Source organism: Fulmarus glacialis, unplaced genomic scaffold (assembly GCF_000690835.1).
Source record: "Fulmarus glacialis isolate BGI_N327 unplaced genomic scaffold, ASM69083v1 scaffold15219, whole genome shotgun sequence".
NCBI lineage: Eukaryota > Metazoa > Chordata > Aves > Procellariiformes > Procellariidae > Fulmarus > Fulmarus glacialis.
In genome coordinates this window covers 16,857-36,185 of record NW_009231514.1, presented here as the reverse complement: position 1 = coordinate 36,185, position 19,329 = coordinate 16,857, and the positions used below count along the sequence as shown (strand labels likewise).

Here is a 19,329-nt window from a genome sequence, read left to right as displayed (position 1 = left end):
CTATGATTCTATGAAATGTATTATTTATTATAATATTAACTCTAAATGAGTACGGTATGTATAACTGATCTGTGGGATTTTCTATAGCTGGACAACGTGTATATATAACGTAGCAAGGGCTTGTTTGTTTTTTTTTTTTTAATAGACACGTGGGCCAGATACTTTTCATAGTCACATAACTTATAGAAATCCTTTAATACAAGACCACTAAATAAGACAGGGAACAAGTTGCACTGCTTAGAGGGTTATATCTTCAGCCCTCCTTTTAAGTCTTGTTATGATTTCAGACAGGATGGTGGAGGTTAAGCATGGTCTCTCTGGTGTGGCAACTATTGTGTCGGGTATAAAAATGTCTGCATGTTGTTCTAAGGTTTCATCAAATGGAAAGTGAAGTGCAAATAAAGGTGAATTGCACATTTATTAGTGAAATTTTCAACAATTGCAAGGTTAATACAGTAGTACAGACTTTGGAAATGTACCATTTGTGGTTTATATCCTATATTGCTTTTTAAGGCCATTCTGTAAAATGATTTTAAAGGCACCTAAGAGACTCCTAAACAACGGTTAGTTTCTTTTACAGAATACTAGGTCTTCTTTTTTTCTTTCTGTGAAAGAATATAGTATAAATCGTGTACAGAATAACGAAAAAGTTTTTAAAATGGGGGGATTATTGCTTTTTAGACCCGGCAACTTGTCACAGTCTGTGACTGCAAGCTGTTGGCAAATTCAATACATGGACTGAATGCTGCAAGGCCAGACTATATAGCTTCGAAAGCATCTCCAACCTCTGGAGAAGGGGAGCAAGTGATGCTGAGGAATGATCAAGATACACTTGTAGCCAGATGGACAGGAAGAAATAGCAGATCTTCTCTGCAGGTGGATTGGCATGAAGAGGAATGGGTACGTTTGCTTAGTGGAGTGATGAATATTTTCTTCTTTTTAGTTTTTTGTTTGCTGTGTTCTTTTGTTTATAAGCTCTGTAACTGCTCACCAGATATGCATAGGGTGACTATTTTGGAGGTATTGGTCAACTAGCAAAAAGGTTCCCTCCATCCTATGCTCAGTTACTCCTTGGCATGGGGATACAAACAGGCCTTAATATATATTTCTGGGTCTCCTAAACGGTGGAGATTGTTACAGTAGGTGCATGGCTTTTCTGAAGTTGGTTCCAAGAAAAAGTAAATAGCTTTTAAAGTAAAAAAACTGACAATACTACAAAGGCCTCTTCTTCAAGATAAAGCGTATTTTGTGTGTGTTAGCTATACAATTCAGCCTTCCTGGCTTTTATTCTCATCTAAATATTTAGAACTTGCAGTCCATCTCTGTTTTGATTATGAACAGCATTTTAAAACTGTTTGCACAAAGAATTTACATGGTTTTCCTTACCACACTGCCAATTGAAATGGGAATTGGGCTGTGTAAATTCTGTCATTGTGTAATATAAACAGAAGTGAATTAAATCTCAAAAATAGTCACGATTAATTAAAACCATTGTTAATATTGTGAAATATCAATTTAGAAATGAGATCCAATTAATTTTGGAAATGGATCCTTGCTAGTTTTAATTGTTTTGGCATACTTTGACTTACAGTCAAACTCACAGTAATGAGATACGAATAAAGTTAATTCAGTTATTTATATAGTAATACAGTACAATAATTTTATCTGTTATTCACTGAGTTATATAGGAAAAAAACATGCGTGATCGTATACAATTATTATGTCAAACATTGAGTTTCAAGAATAAACAATAGTGCCAACTGGAAATTGGAATAATAGTGCAGGAAGAGGCACTTAAAATTGTTCAGCCAATTTACTTAGAAAATAGCTGTGCAATTTACCACACAAGTCATGTCGCTACATATTGTTGACATGCTGGCATACATTATTTATATATCCAGAGTTTGTGTGTGCACAAATGTAAACATGATAACCCAGAGGAAACTTTGTAGAGGAATTGTGACTAGAATCACAGGAGGAAATATATTGCCAAGGGATTTGTTACCCAATGTCTCTTTTCTTTCTAAATTGAGAAAGAAATGTTTTCTTTTAAGGAGAAAGTTTGGTTGAATGTCGACAAAAGTCTGGAGTGTATTATACAGAGAGTGGACAAACTTCTCCAGAAGGAGCGCTTGCAAAGTGACAGCTGTGAAGATGTTTTCCAGTGCGACATCAGCTGTACTAGTAAGAAAGGTAATCGGGACACTCGTGCCTACTGGATAAATCCAGAAGATTTAAATGAGACCTCACCACCTTCATCATCCTCATCACCACCTTCATCCACACCATCCTGTGCATGCCATTCTCTCAGAAAGACAAGTGCGTATGCCAGACACTGCTTCTCACTGCTGCTCTCTTGCTGTGCGCTGGCATCATTCCTAAGCCTCTGTTACATCCTTCCATGTGTTTTTAGTTCAGTGGTGATGTTAAGCGCCGATGTCGGGCGGAAGGGGCTGGTGGTGTACTGGGAGCTGCTAAGCCCAATACTTACTTTGAAATCCTGATCCCACTGAAATCATTGCCAAATCCATTGATGACAGTGGCATTTGGTTTTCACGCTGGGTGTTTTAAGCTGGTAAAACAGGTGTTTGGGTTAGCATATGTCAAACACCACCACTGGTAGCTTTCCTGTTGGCTTCAGCTTCTTTGCAGCAATCAAAGCTTATTACAGTGAACTCTATAAAAGATAAATAAAACATGAGAGAAGTGCAGGCAGTACTGCAACACTAGTGGTCCCAGCTGGGCTGCCAAAGCATAGAAGGGGAGCCAAGCAGTCCCATTAGACTGAGCTGAACTTGGATGAACCTACTGGAGTTTAAAGCAAATTTTAACCCAAATTGTCAAAAGCTGTGGTGCTGAAGCACTCAATTAGTTAGACTTCTTGTAGCTGGAAGGTAGGAACTGGCAGTGCAAGCTGTCAGTGGAATAATCCTATCAAAATTTGAGGTGAGGTGGGTGCAGGATTGAATCCATCATAACGGCATGAGCATGTGAATGAAAGATATCCTTATCAGTTTAGGTTGACAGTTTTGCAGCTGTGCATTAAATATCAGAATTACTTCATTTACATATTACTTATTTGACTTATTCTCAAATTCTTTACATGTAGTCACTATGATTTGGCCACTTAATAGAGCAGGTGTGCCAAGTTAAGCTCTAGAAAGATTGATTTGTGTTTTCATTTCTTTTTCCTGTTCTGTCTTATCGTTTGATGGCCCTTTGTCCCTTACATGTGTCTGTGACTTCATGGCCATCCCATTGTTAATGTTGTAGTGGAAAGCAGTACCTTAAGAAAAAGAAAGCGAGAAGGAAGTTAAAATGAATGTTAATATGTTTTTGTATAGCTTTGTACATGTTACATATAATTTGCTTAGTATCTTAAATGACCATGTTTTTCTAGATTAGAGTGACTTCTTTTGTATTATAAGGGAATAGAAGAGTTGGTTCTTGCTTCAGAATGTGTTCTCTATTAATCTTTGATTAAATTTCTTCTACCAGTTTGATACCTTTAAATGTTTTTATTTGCTAGCTAGTTTACATGAAGTTTTATATGTATTTACATGAAAGTTTTATCAGTAAACTGCAATGCACCTTCATATCAATGATTAAAAGTTGTGGATTTTTAATATTATACAGAATAGGAAAAAATCTGTGGTGGGTGATATCAGAAACTTTTCCCAAAACAATTTGATGCTGAAAGCATCTTAGAACAATCATTTTCTTTCATTTTTCAGTCGATCTTTTACATTTACTCTGGATCTTGACACTTATGCCATATAAAAGTGGAACTAGCTGCACTTACCTACCAAAAGTTTTGTTTGTGCCAAGAGTTTCTGTAACCTTTCCCTGCTGTGCCTCCAAAATAGGGAAAAAATATTCCATTTAATCCACAAAACCTGGGACAGAAACATTGAATCAAGAAGCAAGCTTTAAAGCTAAGGGGCTTGCTGCCGTTTCCCAGTGCTACCTAAGTGTAAGGACTAGATTTGAAGTCTGACTGTCAACCAATGTTGGGTGAATTTAACTTAAAAAATTCTGGAGAGGGAATCCTGTTTCTTAGGTATCTGGTGCAGACATTGTTCGTAGGTCTTAATGAGCAATTTGAATTGCACTTGGGAAGTTTATTGTAAGCCAGGGCAAGCTGAGCACTTGATCACATTCTCATTGGCTGTAGTTCCTAATTAATGGTCAGTATTTTTGACAGAGGAACAGGTTCAATACTATGAAAAAAACTGGTCATACTGAAATCAATGGGAATTTTCCCATTGAGTTACTTTCCTTGACTCCACACCAAACCTGGCCCGTTAATTCCCTTTCACTGTCACTTTTCACAACTGATCATGGGAATAATTGAGGGACAAAGAAGATCCTGTCTCTAAGTTCAGAATCACAACATTTTAAAGTTTTTTGTTGTCATGTATTCAAAGAACTAACACTTTTTCTGTTAGTAATTCTGAGTTTTGAATAAATGACACTGAGCAGACAGCCGCCAGAAATTTTTCTGAAAGCAATGTAGAAACCAGCAAACCCAGATAGTTCCAGAATTGAAAAGAGAGAGACAGTAGGCTGTTATTGAAGGACTTTAGAGGATCTCTCTGTAAATTAATGATTGTGAAAGAAAATACTGCCTGAAATAGTAGAAGGGAGACTTAAGAAATTATTTTAAAATTTATTTTTGTTATAGGCTTAGGTATTCATTACTAAAATTGTATGGGGGCAGATAGCTTCTTTAATGAACACGATGAGTTTTATTTACTGAGAGGTTTTTATCTTGGATTGTTTAGCTCAGCTGATTGTCTTAATGCATACAATTCAATTTGATACTTTCTGTTGTTATTTTCAAATTTGTAATTCATTGACTAGTGAGTCTAGATATAAACAACAGAAGTTTAAATCCTGTTAGATTAATAAACTACTTTTCATTACTGTGAGAGTTGCTATAACAGGGTGTATATTATCTTTTTACTGTTTGCATTGCACTGTAGTGCATTTTCATTTGACAGCTTGAAGTGAGCGTGGAACACTCACAGGCTTCACTGGTGAGGTTTCAGCCCTTAACATACAATCTAATGCTTGTATTAACTATCTCAGAAATTGTATAACAGGAATTTGTCTAAGATAGCAAAGTACTGTTTCTTTATTACTCTTGCGTTGTGGGTGCGTTAACGTCATTTTCTGTTAAGTGCATTGAACTTACTGCTAGTCTTTTGCTATTCTGTTTAGCAGCCTTACTGCCAGCTTATTCTATAATTGCACTAAACCAGTGGTTCTCAAATCGTGCCCTGTGGATCATTGGGGATTGACAGTGCACTTGCCGGTAATCCACAGAGAGCCCCTGAGCTAGCGGGTACTGGCTTTCCTCCGAGTCCTCATCCAGGTGTTTCTCTGATCAGAAACAGTGGAGTGGCGGAGACAGCCCATGCCCTCGGTGCCCGCAGGCAAAGGACTATCTCTGCTGAGCTCCTCTTCCCTTGGTGAAAGTGTTTGAGAACCCTGGCATTGAGCATTTGAGTTGCTTATGTTTAGACTGTGTTGCTGCTCCTTAATCATGCATGTTGCCCCTCCATTTCTGTGCAGATTGCAGCCCCGCTCCGGAAGAATCTGGCCCAGGTATGTGCATTCATGGCTTCTGCTTCCTCTGAAAATTGCAGGGTTTGGTTCATAATTAACAACTGAACAAGTGCCTTGCTGTTAAGGTTGACCATTTTCAAATGGTAATGTTCTTCAATATCACATGACTTACCTAAGCATATTGAGAAGTTACTATTTTCCTAAATTGCAAGGGGGTATCTGGTAACTTCTCATGTCCAGGTATGGGAGAGCACTTGTTCATGGTCTCTTTGGTTTCTCCAGTTGATGTGTTTTAGCAAACTGTTGTGGGTGAGAACGGTTTGAGGCCTGTTCCAAATGTCATTGAAGTCTGTGGGAGTCTGACCCTTCAGACATTTCAGACATGCCCTTTCATATGTGCTGTGGAGCTGGTCTTTCTGCATGAGAACTTGAGCAGAACACGGAGCAGTCAACGAGGCTGATGGAAAATCTCTGTTTGGATACACACCAAGCAGTGTTGGGAACTGCAAATCTAATGTTTCAGAATACAGAATTTAGGAGACTTTCATTCCACCTTTAGCCCTCTTTCCTCTCTCCTTGTACTTCCGCACACTTGTGTTGCATTTACAAGGTCTGAATACTATGCCTCTGTAATACCACTCTCTCCCAGCTAGGTGGCTGTAATTTCTCCCATTTGAGAGTAGTTTAATCTGAGTTCAGTGAAGGTTCAGTCTTTGAACTGTTACAGCATGGGCTCTGAAGCCAAATGTGATGCGACTGTGTGCTTAAGTGGGTTGCCCATTTTACTTTACTGGATCAGGGCTAAGCAACTACCACTTATTTAATAATTCTCTTTTTTAGAGGTGATGAGTCCTTGCAACCCTGACCTAAACCAAGGGCAACTACAGGTGCCCAGTACTTTGATTTATGGATGCTAGGGGGTTTTTAATATGAAAAGACTAAAAATATCTTTTCAAGGCTCTGGAGGACAGTTATTTTAATAATATTTTTATTGCTCTGGAGAAGGGAGACTCTCAGGGGGAAAAAAGCAAAAACTTTTCCCACCTGACATTACATCCTTGATTTACACAGGCTTTATGTATTAGGTTCTCTTAACAAGACATTATTTTTTTATAAAATAGTCAGTAGTGTGTAGTCAGAGAGTGTCCACTATGTGAACTCTTAGGCCTTCCCAGCATCCTTCCCTCCCTCTCTCTCTGCCCCCCCTGCCCCCCCTTTTCAAAATGCCACATTTCAAAGTGTACATTAAGGTATGACTTTGGTCCGCAGCAGTCATAAGAAAAATAGCAAAGACTCCCGGGGCCAAGTCTGGCCCTTATTTACGAGCCAGAATTCAGTTGTAGCTGTCTGAGTGGAGACTGCAGGATTTGTCTCTTGCTGTACAACATAAAGCACCTAAAGCAAATGGCAGGCATCCTGCTGGTTTGTACAATGCCAGTTTTTAAATGGAATAACTTTTAACATGAACTAGAAACCTCTGATTAAAAAGCAGGATTTGTGTCCCAGACATACCAACAGCTAGCTTGGACTAGGTCTCCAGCTGTTGTAAATCTGTAATAACTTGTTGCATCTCCATTGTTTCAGACCCTACACCAAATCATCCTACTTATGGATCTGCCCAGGGGAGTCTATGATAGTTTTAAAAAATTCTTGTCATTTCATAGAACATAAGAGCAGAGCTCAGAGTAGATTCCACATTAGAATTAGTGCCTCATGGTATTTGAAGGTGCCATTGATTGATTTGATAGAAAATACACTTTCAGTAATAAAGTTCTGTTAGGAAAATTAATGAGGGGAAGACAGAAGGACTGGAAAATCCAGGCAAAAATTGAACAGTTAAGAGTCCTTTCATATTTATTTAAACGCTGCCAGTGAAATGTTCAAATCTGATTTGAGCCTGGGAATGCAATTCCTTTTATTCCTGTTTACTGTTAATAGCAACTACCATTGACTAAAAAATTAAAAGAACACAGGTGACACCTCTGTGAAGTAGGTAGCAAAAAGCATTTAGAATTTTGCAGACTGACAAGGATTTGTTTTTTCATGGCCAAAATTTTAAACCAAGAGAATACACAGCACAGAGGTTTTTTGCTCATTGGCCCAGATGATCCACTGCTTTGCGTGGTAGCGTTGGGAGAAAAAAAAACATCTAACAATTGCTTTATCTTCAGGCAAGCTGGTATACCACCAGTGTACTTGGTGATTACCCTAGATAAACATATCTTTTAAATGAGGTACTGCCAGACACACTAGAATTTTAAATCTCCACTGAGTTAATAACTATGTACATGCATGTATATCCAGGCAATGAGATGAGGATGATGTGCTGGAAGATCTTTTCAGTTCTTTTTGTCATTCTCATTTGTTTATAGAAAAGCTCTTAAATACAGTAAGAGAAACACTGTTAGTATCATCTGTGTTTTGCTTTTTAAGTGTTCGTGGGGCCATGTTATGGCATCTGATTTATTTTGAGAGAAAAATACTTAACAGAATATAAAAGACAAGCTGTAATTCCTTGCCTGTTCTTTTGATGTTTCCTGCTTTTTTTTATGGCAATGGAACAGAGCCAGACAACTTCCCTTTTGTGTAGTTTATTAGGTTATCTATCTACCGCGTAGAACAAAAGCAAAAAAGGTAGTTCTGTTAATCTTGTCAGTTATGTTTCTGTTAGCAGACTTCCAAAGTTCCCCTCTTTGGCTGGTTATCAAAGAAACGTTTATTACTAGCTCTTAGTCCTGCTTTTGAGTCAAAATCCCAAACAACTTCCTTTCAGGGGCTTGAAGTGCCCCATTCATGCAGGTTCTGATCTGTACGTTGCCTTGTTCCTACAGCCAACTGGGCTGGGGGTTGTGTGTGTTCTGTTTGTGAGCTCTGGTGCTTTTTAAAAATAAAACACATTGTTCTTCCCTTTAAAAAGAGAAGTGATTCAACCTTATGTTAAGGAGAGCAAAACCAAAGCACTGTTCTGTTGTCTTTTTATATCACAGAGAGAGTGGATTCTGGTATAGCATCTGAGTAATTTTTCATACAGTCATGGAAATGGGTTTTTTAAATTGGTGGTTGATTAAGACAAAAGATGAAAGAAGGAAAGAAAAGAAACTGAGCTTATGGGGCATCTTAAGGCAGAGCAGTCTCTTAGGGAGAAGGAATGGCACAATGTTTGGGGTACTAAAATAGGACTTTGGCAACCCAGTTTCATTTCTGTGCTTCCTCTGTAGGACCTTGAACAGAGTCCCTCTGGGACATATCTCGTGTATTTCAGTGGAAGTAAAGCTCCGAACTACTTCCAAGGATTTGGCTAACTCCCATCTAAATCACTATATTTCGTGTTTCTCATTAGCTAGCTCTAAGCCTTCAAAGCCACTCAGCAGACAGAGGACACTTAAAAGAGTACCTACATGAATTTTTCACCTCTCTGCCTTATTCCTATGCTGCAAATGGGAGATAAGCATCGTCTTACCTCACTGAAGTGCAACAAGGATCAATAAGATGGTGAGGCAGTTGAATGATATACCTACGGGTCCATTCAAAGGCAAGATATTTGGGAGAAATCTCATTGACAGAAATGGCTAAGCAGATGTTCACTATTTCTGTTACACAATGGACTCCATAGAGTCTGTCCATGTATGCACTGTGAAAGGGTGTGTTTGAACATGCACACACAGTTATATACACTTGTGTGTATAGATATTCATCTTTCTGTTATGCTTTCCAAATGAGCTATTGTTTAGCCTGTTCTGTGGGCACAAATCTGGGAGCTATTACATGGTCAGGAAAGTCGTAACAGCCTTACAGAGTAAAACTCTCCATGTTTTCCTCATGCGATAACCACTCTGTAAGATTACTTAATTAATTACAAGCAGGGAGTAACCAGCTAGCCAATATAAAACAAGCCCTAAATGTGAATTATCAACAACTTTGACTTGCAACAGGAAGTTTCTTCTTAATGCATGTTTGTTGGTTTCAAATAAAGTACTTACAGTGCTGCTAATTTTTTTTTTTTAACCAGGCGAATGGAGCGAAGCTCTTTATCCCTTGCTGACAACACTCACAGACTGCGTAGCCATGATGAGTGACAAGGCAAAGAAAGCCATGGTCTTTTTATTAATGCAGGACAGTGCCCCGACAATAGGGCTCTGCCTGAGCCTTCAGTATCGCAGGGATGTTGTCTTCTGCCAAACTGTAAGCAAGCAAATATGCATGATTTGATTGCACTTCGACCTGTGGTGGGGTTTATATGAAATATGACTGTTTTCAGAATTTTTCAGATCTATTCTACTCTCAGGTTTAACACTGTGATCTCCTCTCACAGACTGTGCTATCCTGTCCTTACTGGTCACTTATATGCATTTGACAATATATAACTTAAGTGCCCCCTGCCATATACATTCACTATTAAAAAAAAAAAATCCAGACTCGTGAAAATATACTGCTGTCTACAGAAATAACCTTTGCCTTCCAATGCCACCAAACTAAAACCAGAAGTAAGCTGTTGGGGGCGGGGCAGAAAGCCCATGAGCAGAAAGTGTACTCCCTCGGTTACCTTTTATTGTTTTCTGCATCAAGAAAACCAATAGGACCTGCAGTACCTAAGGAGAGAAGTCCAGCTACAGGGAGAGAAATGAGTGCTGGTTTTTTTCCCCTAGAAGTTCTGTTTCTGGGCCTGCTGGGGTCTCTTGTGTCAGCCACTGACTAGCAGGTGTCTGCACTAAAAGACATTTCTTCTGCCCACTACACTTCTGTAGTGTGTCTACTTCCCCGTGAAATCTCGTTCATTTATTCCAAACAGCTTATCTCTTGGACACTGTTTGGTAGGGCTGTTGTCCCAAAATGTAGTATCTGATGGAGATAAATTAAGGGAATTTTTCTATACAAAACCCACTTCAGATAATTTTTAAACACAATGCTTTAAATGTGTTTACCCATTGTAAACATAACTTTACTCCCTTTTGTTTAATTCTGTAACAAAGTCATACACCTGCGTACATAGCATATGGCAATAACCTGTGAAATTCCTTTGTTGACAGAGTGAATTAAGACTAGTACTAATCTTAGATCTTAGTACTGATCTTATTACTAAGTCTTCAGGACCTTGTCCTGAATGTCTTGTAACACTAGAACTTTGCATAATGCAAACAGGCATTGCACTTTTAAGCATTCTTAAAATGTCATTTTTTAAAAAAAAACATTTATTCATACTATCAAAATTCATGGCCTGGAACTAGCTGTGTTGCTTTTCCATCTGTAACTAAAACAATTCTCCGAGGAGACTCTTTTGTAATTTGCAAGTTGTAGACCCTAATACAAGTGATTGTGTCCAGAAAACAAATAGATGCGAGATCAACAGCAGTTCCATTTTGGGAGAGCTTGTGAGGTGAAGGCCCTAAATGTGTGCCCTAAATCTGATTTTATGAATATTTTGGTTTTTTGTTGGTTGGTTGTCTCTCTTCAGCTGCAAGGAAAAGAAGAGTGACATTTAAGGGGAAAGAGCATCAGTCTGACAGATTTTATGGCACCTCTTACATGTGATATTGTTTCCGTTTGGGACTAAAGAGCTTTTTTTGTCTTGGATCATTTCACTCTTGTCTGTTTTCTCTCCCACAGCTGACAGCTCTCATTTGTGGTTTCATTATCAAGCTGAGGAACTGCCTACATGATGATGGATTTCTAAGACAACTCTACACCATTGGCTTGCTGGCGCAGTTTGAGAGCCTGCTGAGCACTTATGGTAAAGGCACAGGGCAAGTGGGTGGTATTAGCTGTTGAGTCAGCAAATTCTGCATTAAATTCGCTGCAGCAGAACATGAGTGTTTGGGACAATCTGCAACTCAGCTACAAAATGATTTTGAAAACTGAAATGCAAAATCAGATTATAGCTGGAGTACTTGATTAGATAACAAGTCTGAATTTCTTCGCATTTAGTTGAATTACTTCTAAAAGATAAAGTGTACTTGCCTTATAATATAATGTCAAAGGTTTAAAAAAAAAGTACCATATTGATCATTTTTTCAGAAAAGAAATAGATTAAAATTCTGGGAGAAACTGGGCCCAAAATATGCTTTTTTAATTTTAATTTTCTTGACCTCCCGTAATCCTACAGTACAAAGTGAGCAAATCCAGAATACATTGTAACTTTTTCAATGCATTGTTCCAACGCAAAGGATATCATGGCTGTGACAATGCTGAGAAGTACTTACTAGCATTGCCTAAATTTGAAAACCAGCGTATAATCTACTTGAAGAACAGCAGTCTGGACTGTGCCAAATAATTGGTGTTTTCTAAACTTGCTGAACTCATAAAGTCAATCATGACATTGTCTGCAGTCTGTAGGTCAAGGTGAAGGTCTGGGTTCCAGAGCCTCTTCGTCCATGGGACTTCTTTATGAGAGCGATGACCTACAGTCGTCATCAAATTGATAAAGGGAAGTTGTACGTAACAAGTAATGATTATGATTCACTTTTTCCTTCTTGATTTAGGTGAGGAGCTGGCAATGCTGGAGGACATGAGTTTAGGAATCATGGACTTGAGGAATGTAACCTTTAAAGTAACTCAGGCCACATCAAATACATCTACTGACATGCTGCCGGTCATCACTGGAAATCGGTAAAAAAAAATGGGGGAGGGGGGCAGGAAGTGGGGTGGGACTGCAGATGGGAGAAGCAGTGATACTGCACTTGAAATTAATTATGCGCTTTTGTACTGTGCTTTTTTTCTCCTCAGAATTTCAAAGAAATGTTTTGAAGTGGACTTACTCATTTTTACTGATGTTTCATTTTACAGGGAGCTAAGCTGAAAAGGGATATATGGCAAAGCTCAAACCATGTCAGTATTGTTTTATGAATAAATATCATCTTGACCTAGCTTTCCACAATCATAAGCCAGAAGTATTCAATCTTTTCTTAAGCACTTGTGCTGTTTTTAAATTTCAGACTGAATTTTGAGGCTGATCTCATTGTCTGAAATTCATTGCTGGTGATCAGCTGGTCAGTGCTTTACTGTGTGCCACCGTTAGCACAACAGGACACGGAACGTGTATCAGGCAGTTGATGGGCTGCTGCTGAGGTGAGGCGTATTTAGGCTCAATTTCCAAACTATCAGGGCCAAGCTGGCTTTAACTTACAGATGTTTGTGAAACACCAGACTGCTGCTCATTTTGGCCACTTGTCTGAAAAGAGATATTTTTAAGTTTGAGCTTAAAAGCAATTTTTGTTTTAAAAGTCTGAAGTAACAAACATTCACATCCTCACGTAAAGTGGAGTGGGAGTGATCTGTTACAGCTTTATTATGATGGGAAGTGTTTACAACAGAGTCACACTTCAGTTTGCATGCCTCAGCCTGCTTATCAGCTGGCCTTGCACTGGTTTCTGACATGGGGCTGATGGGCCTCTGCAATAGAGTTCTTGCCCTGAGGGAGCCCGTTCACAAATGGGGATGAAGCTGGAATGGAAGGACAGAGGCCTCACGAAAGTCGATGTTTTAATGTTTCTGTATTTCAGAGTCTTTAGAATCTTTTAGTTTCAAATCTGATTTCTGGAGGAAATAAGGCTTACTCAGTTACAGTCTGCTGTACCAAGCTCGACTGGAGCTTTGCCCAGCCTCCTCCACATCTGAAAAAGAGCTAGAATTCTCAAAGATAAAAACATTTAGAGGACCTTTGTTAAGTTAAGGTTCACATGCAATGAAAAGTGCCCTGGCTGAAGGAGGTCTGCAGTACAATCATGTATGTTATGGAAATTGCTAAGACCTGTGGAAATGGCTGACAACTGACAGAAAATTCCTTTCAAAGAAAATCTTTAGTTGAAACTTGCCATCAGCTATAGGACACTAATCAGCCGGAAACCAGTCTTCATTAGTTTCAGCTCTGATAGTGTTGCTTATTATTTTGTTGTGTAGATTTTACTGAAAAAAGAGAAGAAAGAAATCATGCGGTTTTATTTTGGTGCAAATTATTGGAAGCTTTACATTTAGAGGTGAAAATAGGTTTTTTGCTTTCAGGCATAGCATAGGATTTGTGTGTCCATCCAATGTAAATATGGGACAGAACAATTTTGATTACTTTATTATATACTTCTCAGAGCTCTTTTGCTATACTTGAGAGTATGTGCTGTACTTGAGACTTGTGCACTGTAAAGGCTTGGATGTAACACCAAGGTATTGCTGCTGATAGGTTAACACACAGCACACAAACCACAGTAACTTGTGTCTTGGCAGTTCCAACATGGGGTAATACGACATACCTTAGTCTGCACTGATGTTACGGGATAAGATAAGTTGCGTTAACTCACATTTCCCATGATATAAAGCATACACAGTGCTCTTTGCTGTAGCTCAGCTGACCCAAGGTAACCTGTTGTGCTGCAGGAACAGCTTGTAGGTCTGAGTCATAAGTTCTGTATCAGTTCTTTTGTTAGCTCCCCCTTCAATTTATGCTTGGGTCGCTACTATCATTGCCTTTATCCTTCTGCTCAGAAATGTCAGTACTACTTACTGTATCCAAAAATGTGTCCTTTTATGCATGTGCATCATCACTAGCCTTTACCACTTTAAAATCAAATATACTTTACTCTTGATGAGAGGAGGACATGCCCAAATTTGCTTTTTCTACCCAAGTTGTGCAAAAGCTGCAGTATTAATGAGCAGAGCAAAATCAGCTTGTCAGGAAATTGGCAGATCTGATTGAAATGTCTATGAGGATGTAAAATCAATATTATAGGTTGCTGCAGGTTTGTTTTTGAACTAGAATAGCTTTTCTGATTAGGAGGAAGCTGTGGTAGTTCCTAAAGTCCTCAGTTTTGACTGATACTATTTTTTAATAGTATTATGTTCTAGATGTTGTCCCTCTTTACATAAATAACACATTCTTGGAATGTAGCTTTTTGATCTTTATGTCTAATAGCTGTTTATTTATTTGCAGTGATGGATTTAATGTGAGGATCCCTTTGCCAAGCGCCTTGTTTGATTTGTTGCCGCGAGAGATTCAAAGTGGCATGTTACTGAGGGTTCAGCCTGTTCTTTTCAATGTGGGAATCAATGAGCAGCAAACCCTAGCAGAGAAGTATGTATTCAGTCATGCAAGCTCAACCTTAATGGGAGTTCAGCAATCTCCTGTTCTGATGGAAGTATGTCTCTATGGAGTTGCACTGTTGCATTACTAACGGTGATTCAGTTTCTCCAATACACGAACAGGGGAATATTAAATGAAGCTGTCACATGCAAAACAAACAAAGGGAGGTCCTTCTTCATGTGGCACATAGCTGTGGAGCTCCTTGCCTCATGGCTTTGAGTCTAGTGCAGGTTTGTGTGGTTCAGAAGTGAATTTACAGAAGAGGAAATCTATTTAACACAGAGGTGCTGCTTGTGACTTGCAGCTTCTGTGAGTGACAGATAACTAGAGGCTGAGAGATCATTCTGATGTATTTGCCTTCTTGGTTTTGCACTCTCCCCTAGACTCCCTCCTCTGGCCACCATCAAAAACCAGGATAATGGGCTAGATGGACCTTTGTTTTAACATATCATTGCAGTACTTATGTAATGCAACACTGTTCTTGTAAAGCTGAAAAACATAATTGTGTAATTATATTTGCTAGGGAAACTGTTCCGTTTTGGAAGAGCCACCAGAGCTTCCCTCTGTTATGTCCATAGCTTGTAAAGAATACATTGACAGAGCACTGCTGTAATGGAGAACTCCAGTGAAGTCAGGCACATGCGTGTTGTGACAGCAGCCTTGGTACCCAGGTGGAGTGTGCAGTATGATGGTGGACAACTAGAAAAAGTCTAACAAAGGCATTCCAGCAGTTACTGTTGTCCTCTGTTGCCTATAAAGGGAGCCCAAGGTGACTAGCATAGTTACAGATGTCAACACTGTGTGTGCATATATATATGTATGTAGGTATAGTTAGATGAGATGAATGATGGCATTGTTGACAGTATTTATTACATTCATGATTTATTACTTCTAGATCCATATTTCTCATTTACATATCGGAAGTCAAAGTTCTCAATCCTATGTACTGATTTTATGGTTATTATTAGCTTATGAACTAAACTAGTAAATCCATTATTAAAAGTTTGAATTTTGGCAAAATGATTTACCAGATGGGTACTTAATATTGAAAGAGAGACACAAAAGCCAAAGAATTTTAAGTACTATTTTCTACAAGATTTTTCTTTTACCTTCCTTCCTGCTTTTCCCCTCACGGTCATATATTTTCTTTTTCTGTAATGAATCACTACAACACTTCTCTCTTACGCTTTACTCTGCGTTTTGAACGGTTAGGAATTTCATGGGATAAATCTTTAAACTGTTTTCTGGTAGTCATAAGCCCTTCTACCTTGGGCTTAACTGTTCCTTTCTTCACCTTTTAAAGGTTTGGAGACACCTCACTGCAAGAAGTAATTAACATGGAAAGCTTAGTGCGATTGAATTCGTATTTTGAGCAGTTCAAAGAAGTTTTGCCTGATGATTGTAAGTATTTGGTAATTAATGGGAAATTTGGTTGAACAGCAAATTTTTTAATTTGTTTGCTTCATGTTAGTTGTTTAAATGTTGATGATATGCCAGCATTAGTAACCTCCAAGAAATGATGCAACTCTCTTTTAATACATTAGTACTAAGTAGAGCAGATTCAAGAGGTTTAAAGGTCAGTCTGATTAACTTTCCTTTTTTTAATTTACTTTGCCACTCTTTCTAAGTGGCATTATGTACTGTATAAACGTGCAGCTAGGCAGTTAGATTGCCGTGAGGGGAAGGCATAAAAGTGACAGGTGATAGCAGCAGCACTTTTACATGCAGTTTTTGGTCACGTTCTCTGTACTTACGATAACCTGCACAGAGAGCAACTGCCAGTTTTTAGGAACTTAATCACTTTCCCTCTGCTTATCCATTGGCACTTTCCTATAATTGTTGCATCTGCAGCCAGCAACAGAGAAGTGTAGCACTTGGAAGAGAGACAATAGCTACAAGCTTGAATTTTACTGGTTATATAGGAAAATTTCTTGCTTGTTACTGTTTTTTTGGGAGGCAGTGGCATAAATGTTATTTACATGTGATGACAGAAACAGTGAAAATTCATTGATTCGTTATTATTAGTATCAAACCTCTTGTAAGCTAATTTCTTGGGTCCCACAATTTCAGTTTTATTGCAGAAATAAAAATGCAGCAACATGCAACAGGATAGTAAGAATTCTCTCTGTTATACATTATTGCACTTTCAGTTACCCTGGATTTTTTTTGATGTAGCTGAGAGCAGAAGCTGTTTCCCTCCTTCCAGGCATTCATAATCCTCCATAATTAATACTCTGAAATTTTAGCTGCAATTTTTTTTTTTATTATATAGTAGTCTAGCTTTCAGACTTTCTTGTAAAGTTCAAAAGTTAATCCATTTAAAGTGATTTTTGTTCTGCTTTTGTCCCCGTTACTTCATGTCTCTGTCCATAATAGTTCCCATAATAGTTCAGCTCCTTCCTCTCCTCTTAGATTTTGCTCACTTTTTTTTTTACTTCATTCTCTTCCCTCATCCTCAAACCTCTTATGTTGATCCAATCATCTTTTAGCTTTTGCCTTTTTTTCCTGAAACTTTTTTTTTATCCTGCAGCCTGTTTTCTGTCCTGTCATTTGTTCCTTCTCTTTTCATGTTTTTAGAACTCTGTTTTAACTTTATACTTATTCTTCTCTATTTTTAAAGAGCACTGCTGCCACAACCTTGAGTTTCTCATTTACCAGTAACACTTAGTCCTTATACTTGAGGTTTTTCTTCAAGTAACTTGAAGTTCTGAATAAGGTTGGCATGCAGTCTTGGACAGGTGGCATTAACATGCACCTTAACAGTGAAAGAAAACAAAATAGTCTTGTGTCCACCTGCCTTTTCTCTCTTACTCTGGTTACGTGTCGTTACATTGATCCCTGCCACATGAAATGAAAAGGGGGAAAATCTGCCCTCTGCCAAAACTTTCTTCTGCTTCACTGTTTGTCCTGGGTAAATGCAGACTTATTGTACCTGGTTTTGCAATCCAGCTTGGATAAATGGTTTATGGTTATAAACATTAAGCAAAAGTTTTGATTAGAAGTGTGAAAAAAATATTGCAGGTGTTCTAGCAACTCTGTTAGAGACGCTCTGTGAAAAGCTGAGACTATATAGACAAACCTGGGACTGTGCTTGTCATAAGCAAGGTCTGAGGGTGTGTTTTGTACCTCCTCTGTGGTGATATTTAGGACGTACAAAGTGAAACATACTTTTCTATGAACCCTTGTTAAGAGAGAATAACATTTAATTGTACATTTAACTGTAAAACAGGTGGTTATTATGACCAGCCAGTGGTGTAGTCTGTGGTAAGTACAGGCAAAAAGAAAACCAAACAGATCATTCTAGGGGACAAGAGGCGCAGTGAAGTATCTGCTGGCATCTTGTAGGAAATGTTCCCTTCAAGAACAATACACAAGGGAAGTTGATTCCTGATCCACTGTCCTTGTCCCTGTGCTTTTAATTCTAAGCACTGCAGAATTTCTAAGAAGTGAATTACTGTCTTAGCTTCATTAGCTCCTTGTCCTTACAAATACTGGGGAGATGGTCTGTGCCTTCTTTTTGTTTACAGGTATTACTTTCTTTCTAGGTGTAGAGTTCAAGCAGAGCAGACAGGATAGACACAATATTGCTAGCATACTATTTGCTATGAGAAGAGATGTGGTCCAAAAATAAAACCTCATATATCACCCATATGAGGTTCTTTTTGTCACATACTCATTTTTTAACAATGCAGACTGCCTTATTTATCCAGTCACAGCCTTAGCTGGTGTCCTCTGTAGTTAGCCCTTAAAAAAAAAAACAACCACGACCTATTTAGTACTTGTTGTTGACATGTGTAAGAGATGTGTTACACTTTGAACATGTAAGATGGCTATTGAAAGCACTCAGAAATATTGAAAATTTTCAACTGATTTATTTCCACTTAGTGAAAGTGTGATGTCCTGTCACAAAGAGTGTTTCTTGTAACTGAAAACTGGCCAGCTTGCAAATTTAAAATTGAAAATGTGAGCAGAATATAAAATGATATCATCAGGGTTTCTGTGGAGACATGCATGACACCCTGTCACCTCTGAGGAGCAATAATACAGGCAGTTACATGTTTATATACAGTTCTGAACAACGTGTGAAGGCAAGTATGTCTGTGACGCACAAACCAAGATACTATACCAATCTTGCTGCCTTTGTTCACTCTGTTGTTATATTGCTATCAGATTCTGAGCCCCCGAAGTTTTAAATAACCTGAATGTGTATTTCCAGTTGAGTTTAATTAAACTTGAATTTGTTGTGTTGGTGGTACTAAGTAATTAAGAATTGGATTAATTGTTGTAAGCTTTGATAGTTTCAAGAAAACATGATTGTGTTTGCAACAGGCATATAGGAACGCTTTCCATGTAACTTATCTTTGTAAAAGTGTTGAATGCAGGTAAATAAGTGGAGTTGGTTTTGTTTGTTTTATAGGTCTACCTCGATCTCGTAGTCAGACGTGCCTGCCTGAACTGTTAAGATTTCTGGGACAAAATGTACATGCAAGGAAAAATAAGAATGTTGATATCCTTTGGCAAGCTGCTGAGGTATTTATTAATCTAAGCATCTCTGCATAGTTCAGTTGACTTTCTGTATGCATATGTATTTTTCCCTTTCTTGTTACCACTATGTTAGAATTTCTTCATGTGCTTGCATGTGGCTTGGAAATGCTGCCAGGTTCCTCTAGAATGAGACGTGGGGAGATAAAATG

General features: G+C 38.4%; 1 protein-coding gene across 1 annotated transcript in view; it reads left to right on the top strand.

The window, feature by feature from the left end:
• Positions 1-663: 663 nt before the first annotated feature.
• The window catches only part of LOC104081755 (type I inositol 3,4-bisphosphate 4-phosphatase-like), a gene marked incomplete at its 5' end in the record, with an annotated part of 29,983 nt that continues 11,317 nt past the window's right edge, over positions 664-19,329 (top strand). The window contains 9 exon segments of the mRNA XM_009584612.1: positions 664-900; positions 2,055-2,319; positions 5,578-5,610; positions 9,581-9,753; positions 11,176-11,299; positions 12,048-12,174; positions 14,486-14,626; positions 15,939-16,036; positions 19,053-19,165. Coding sequence (XP_009582907.1) covers positions 664-900; positions 2,055-2,319; positions 5,578-5,610; positions 9,581-9,753; positions 11,176-11,299; positions 12,048-12,174; positions 14,486-14,626; positions 15,939-16,036; positions 19,053-19,165 — 1,311 coding nt within the window.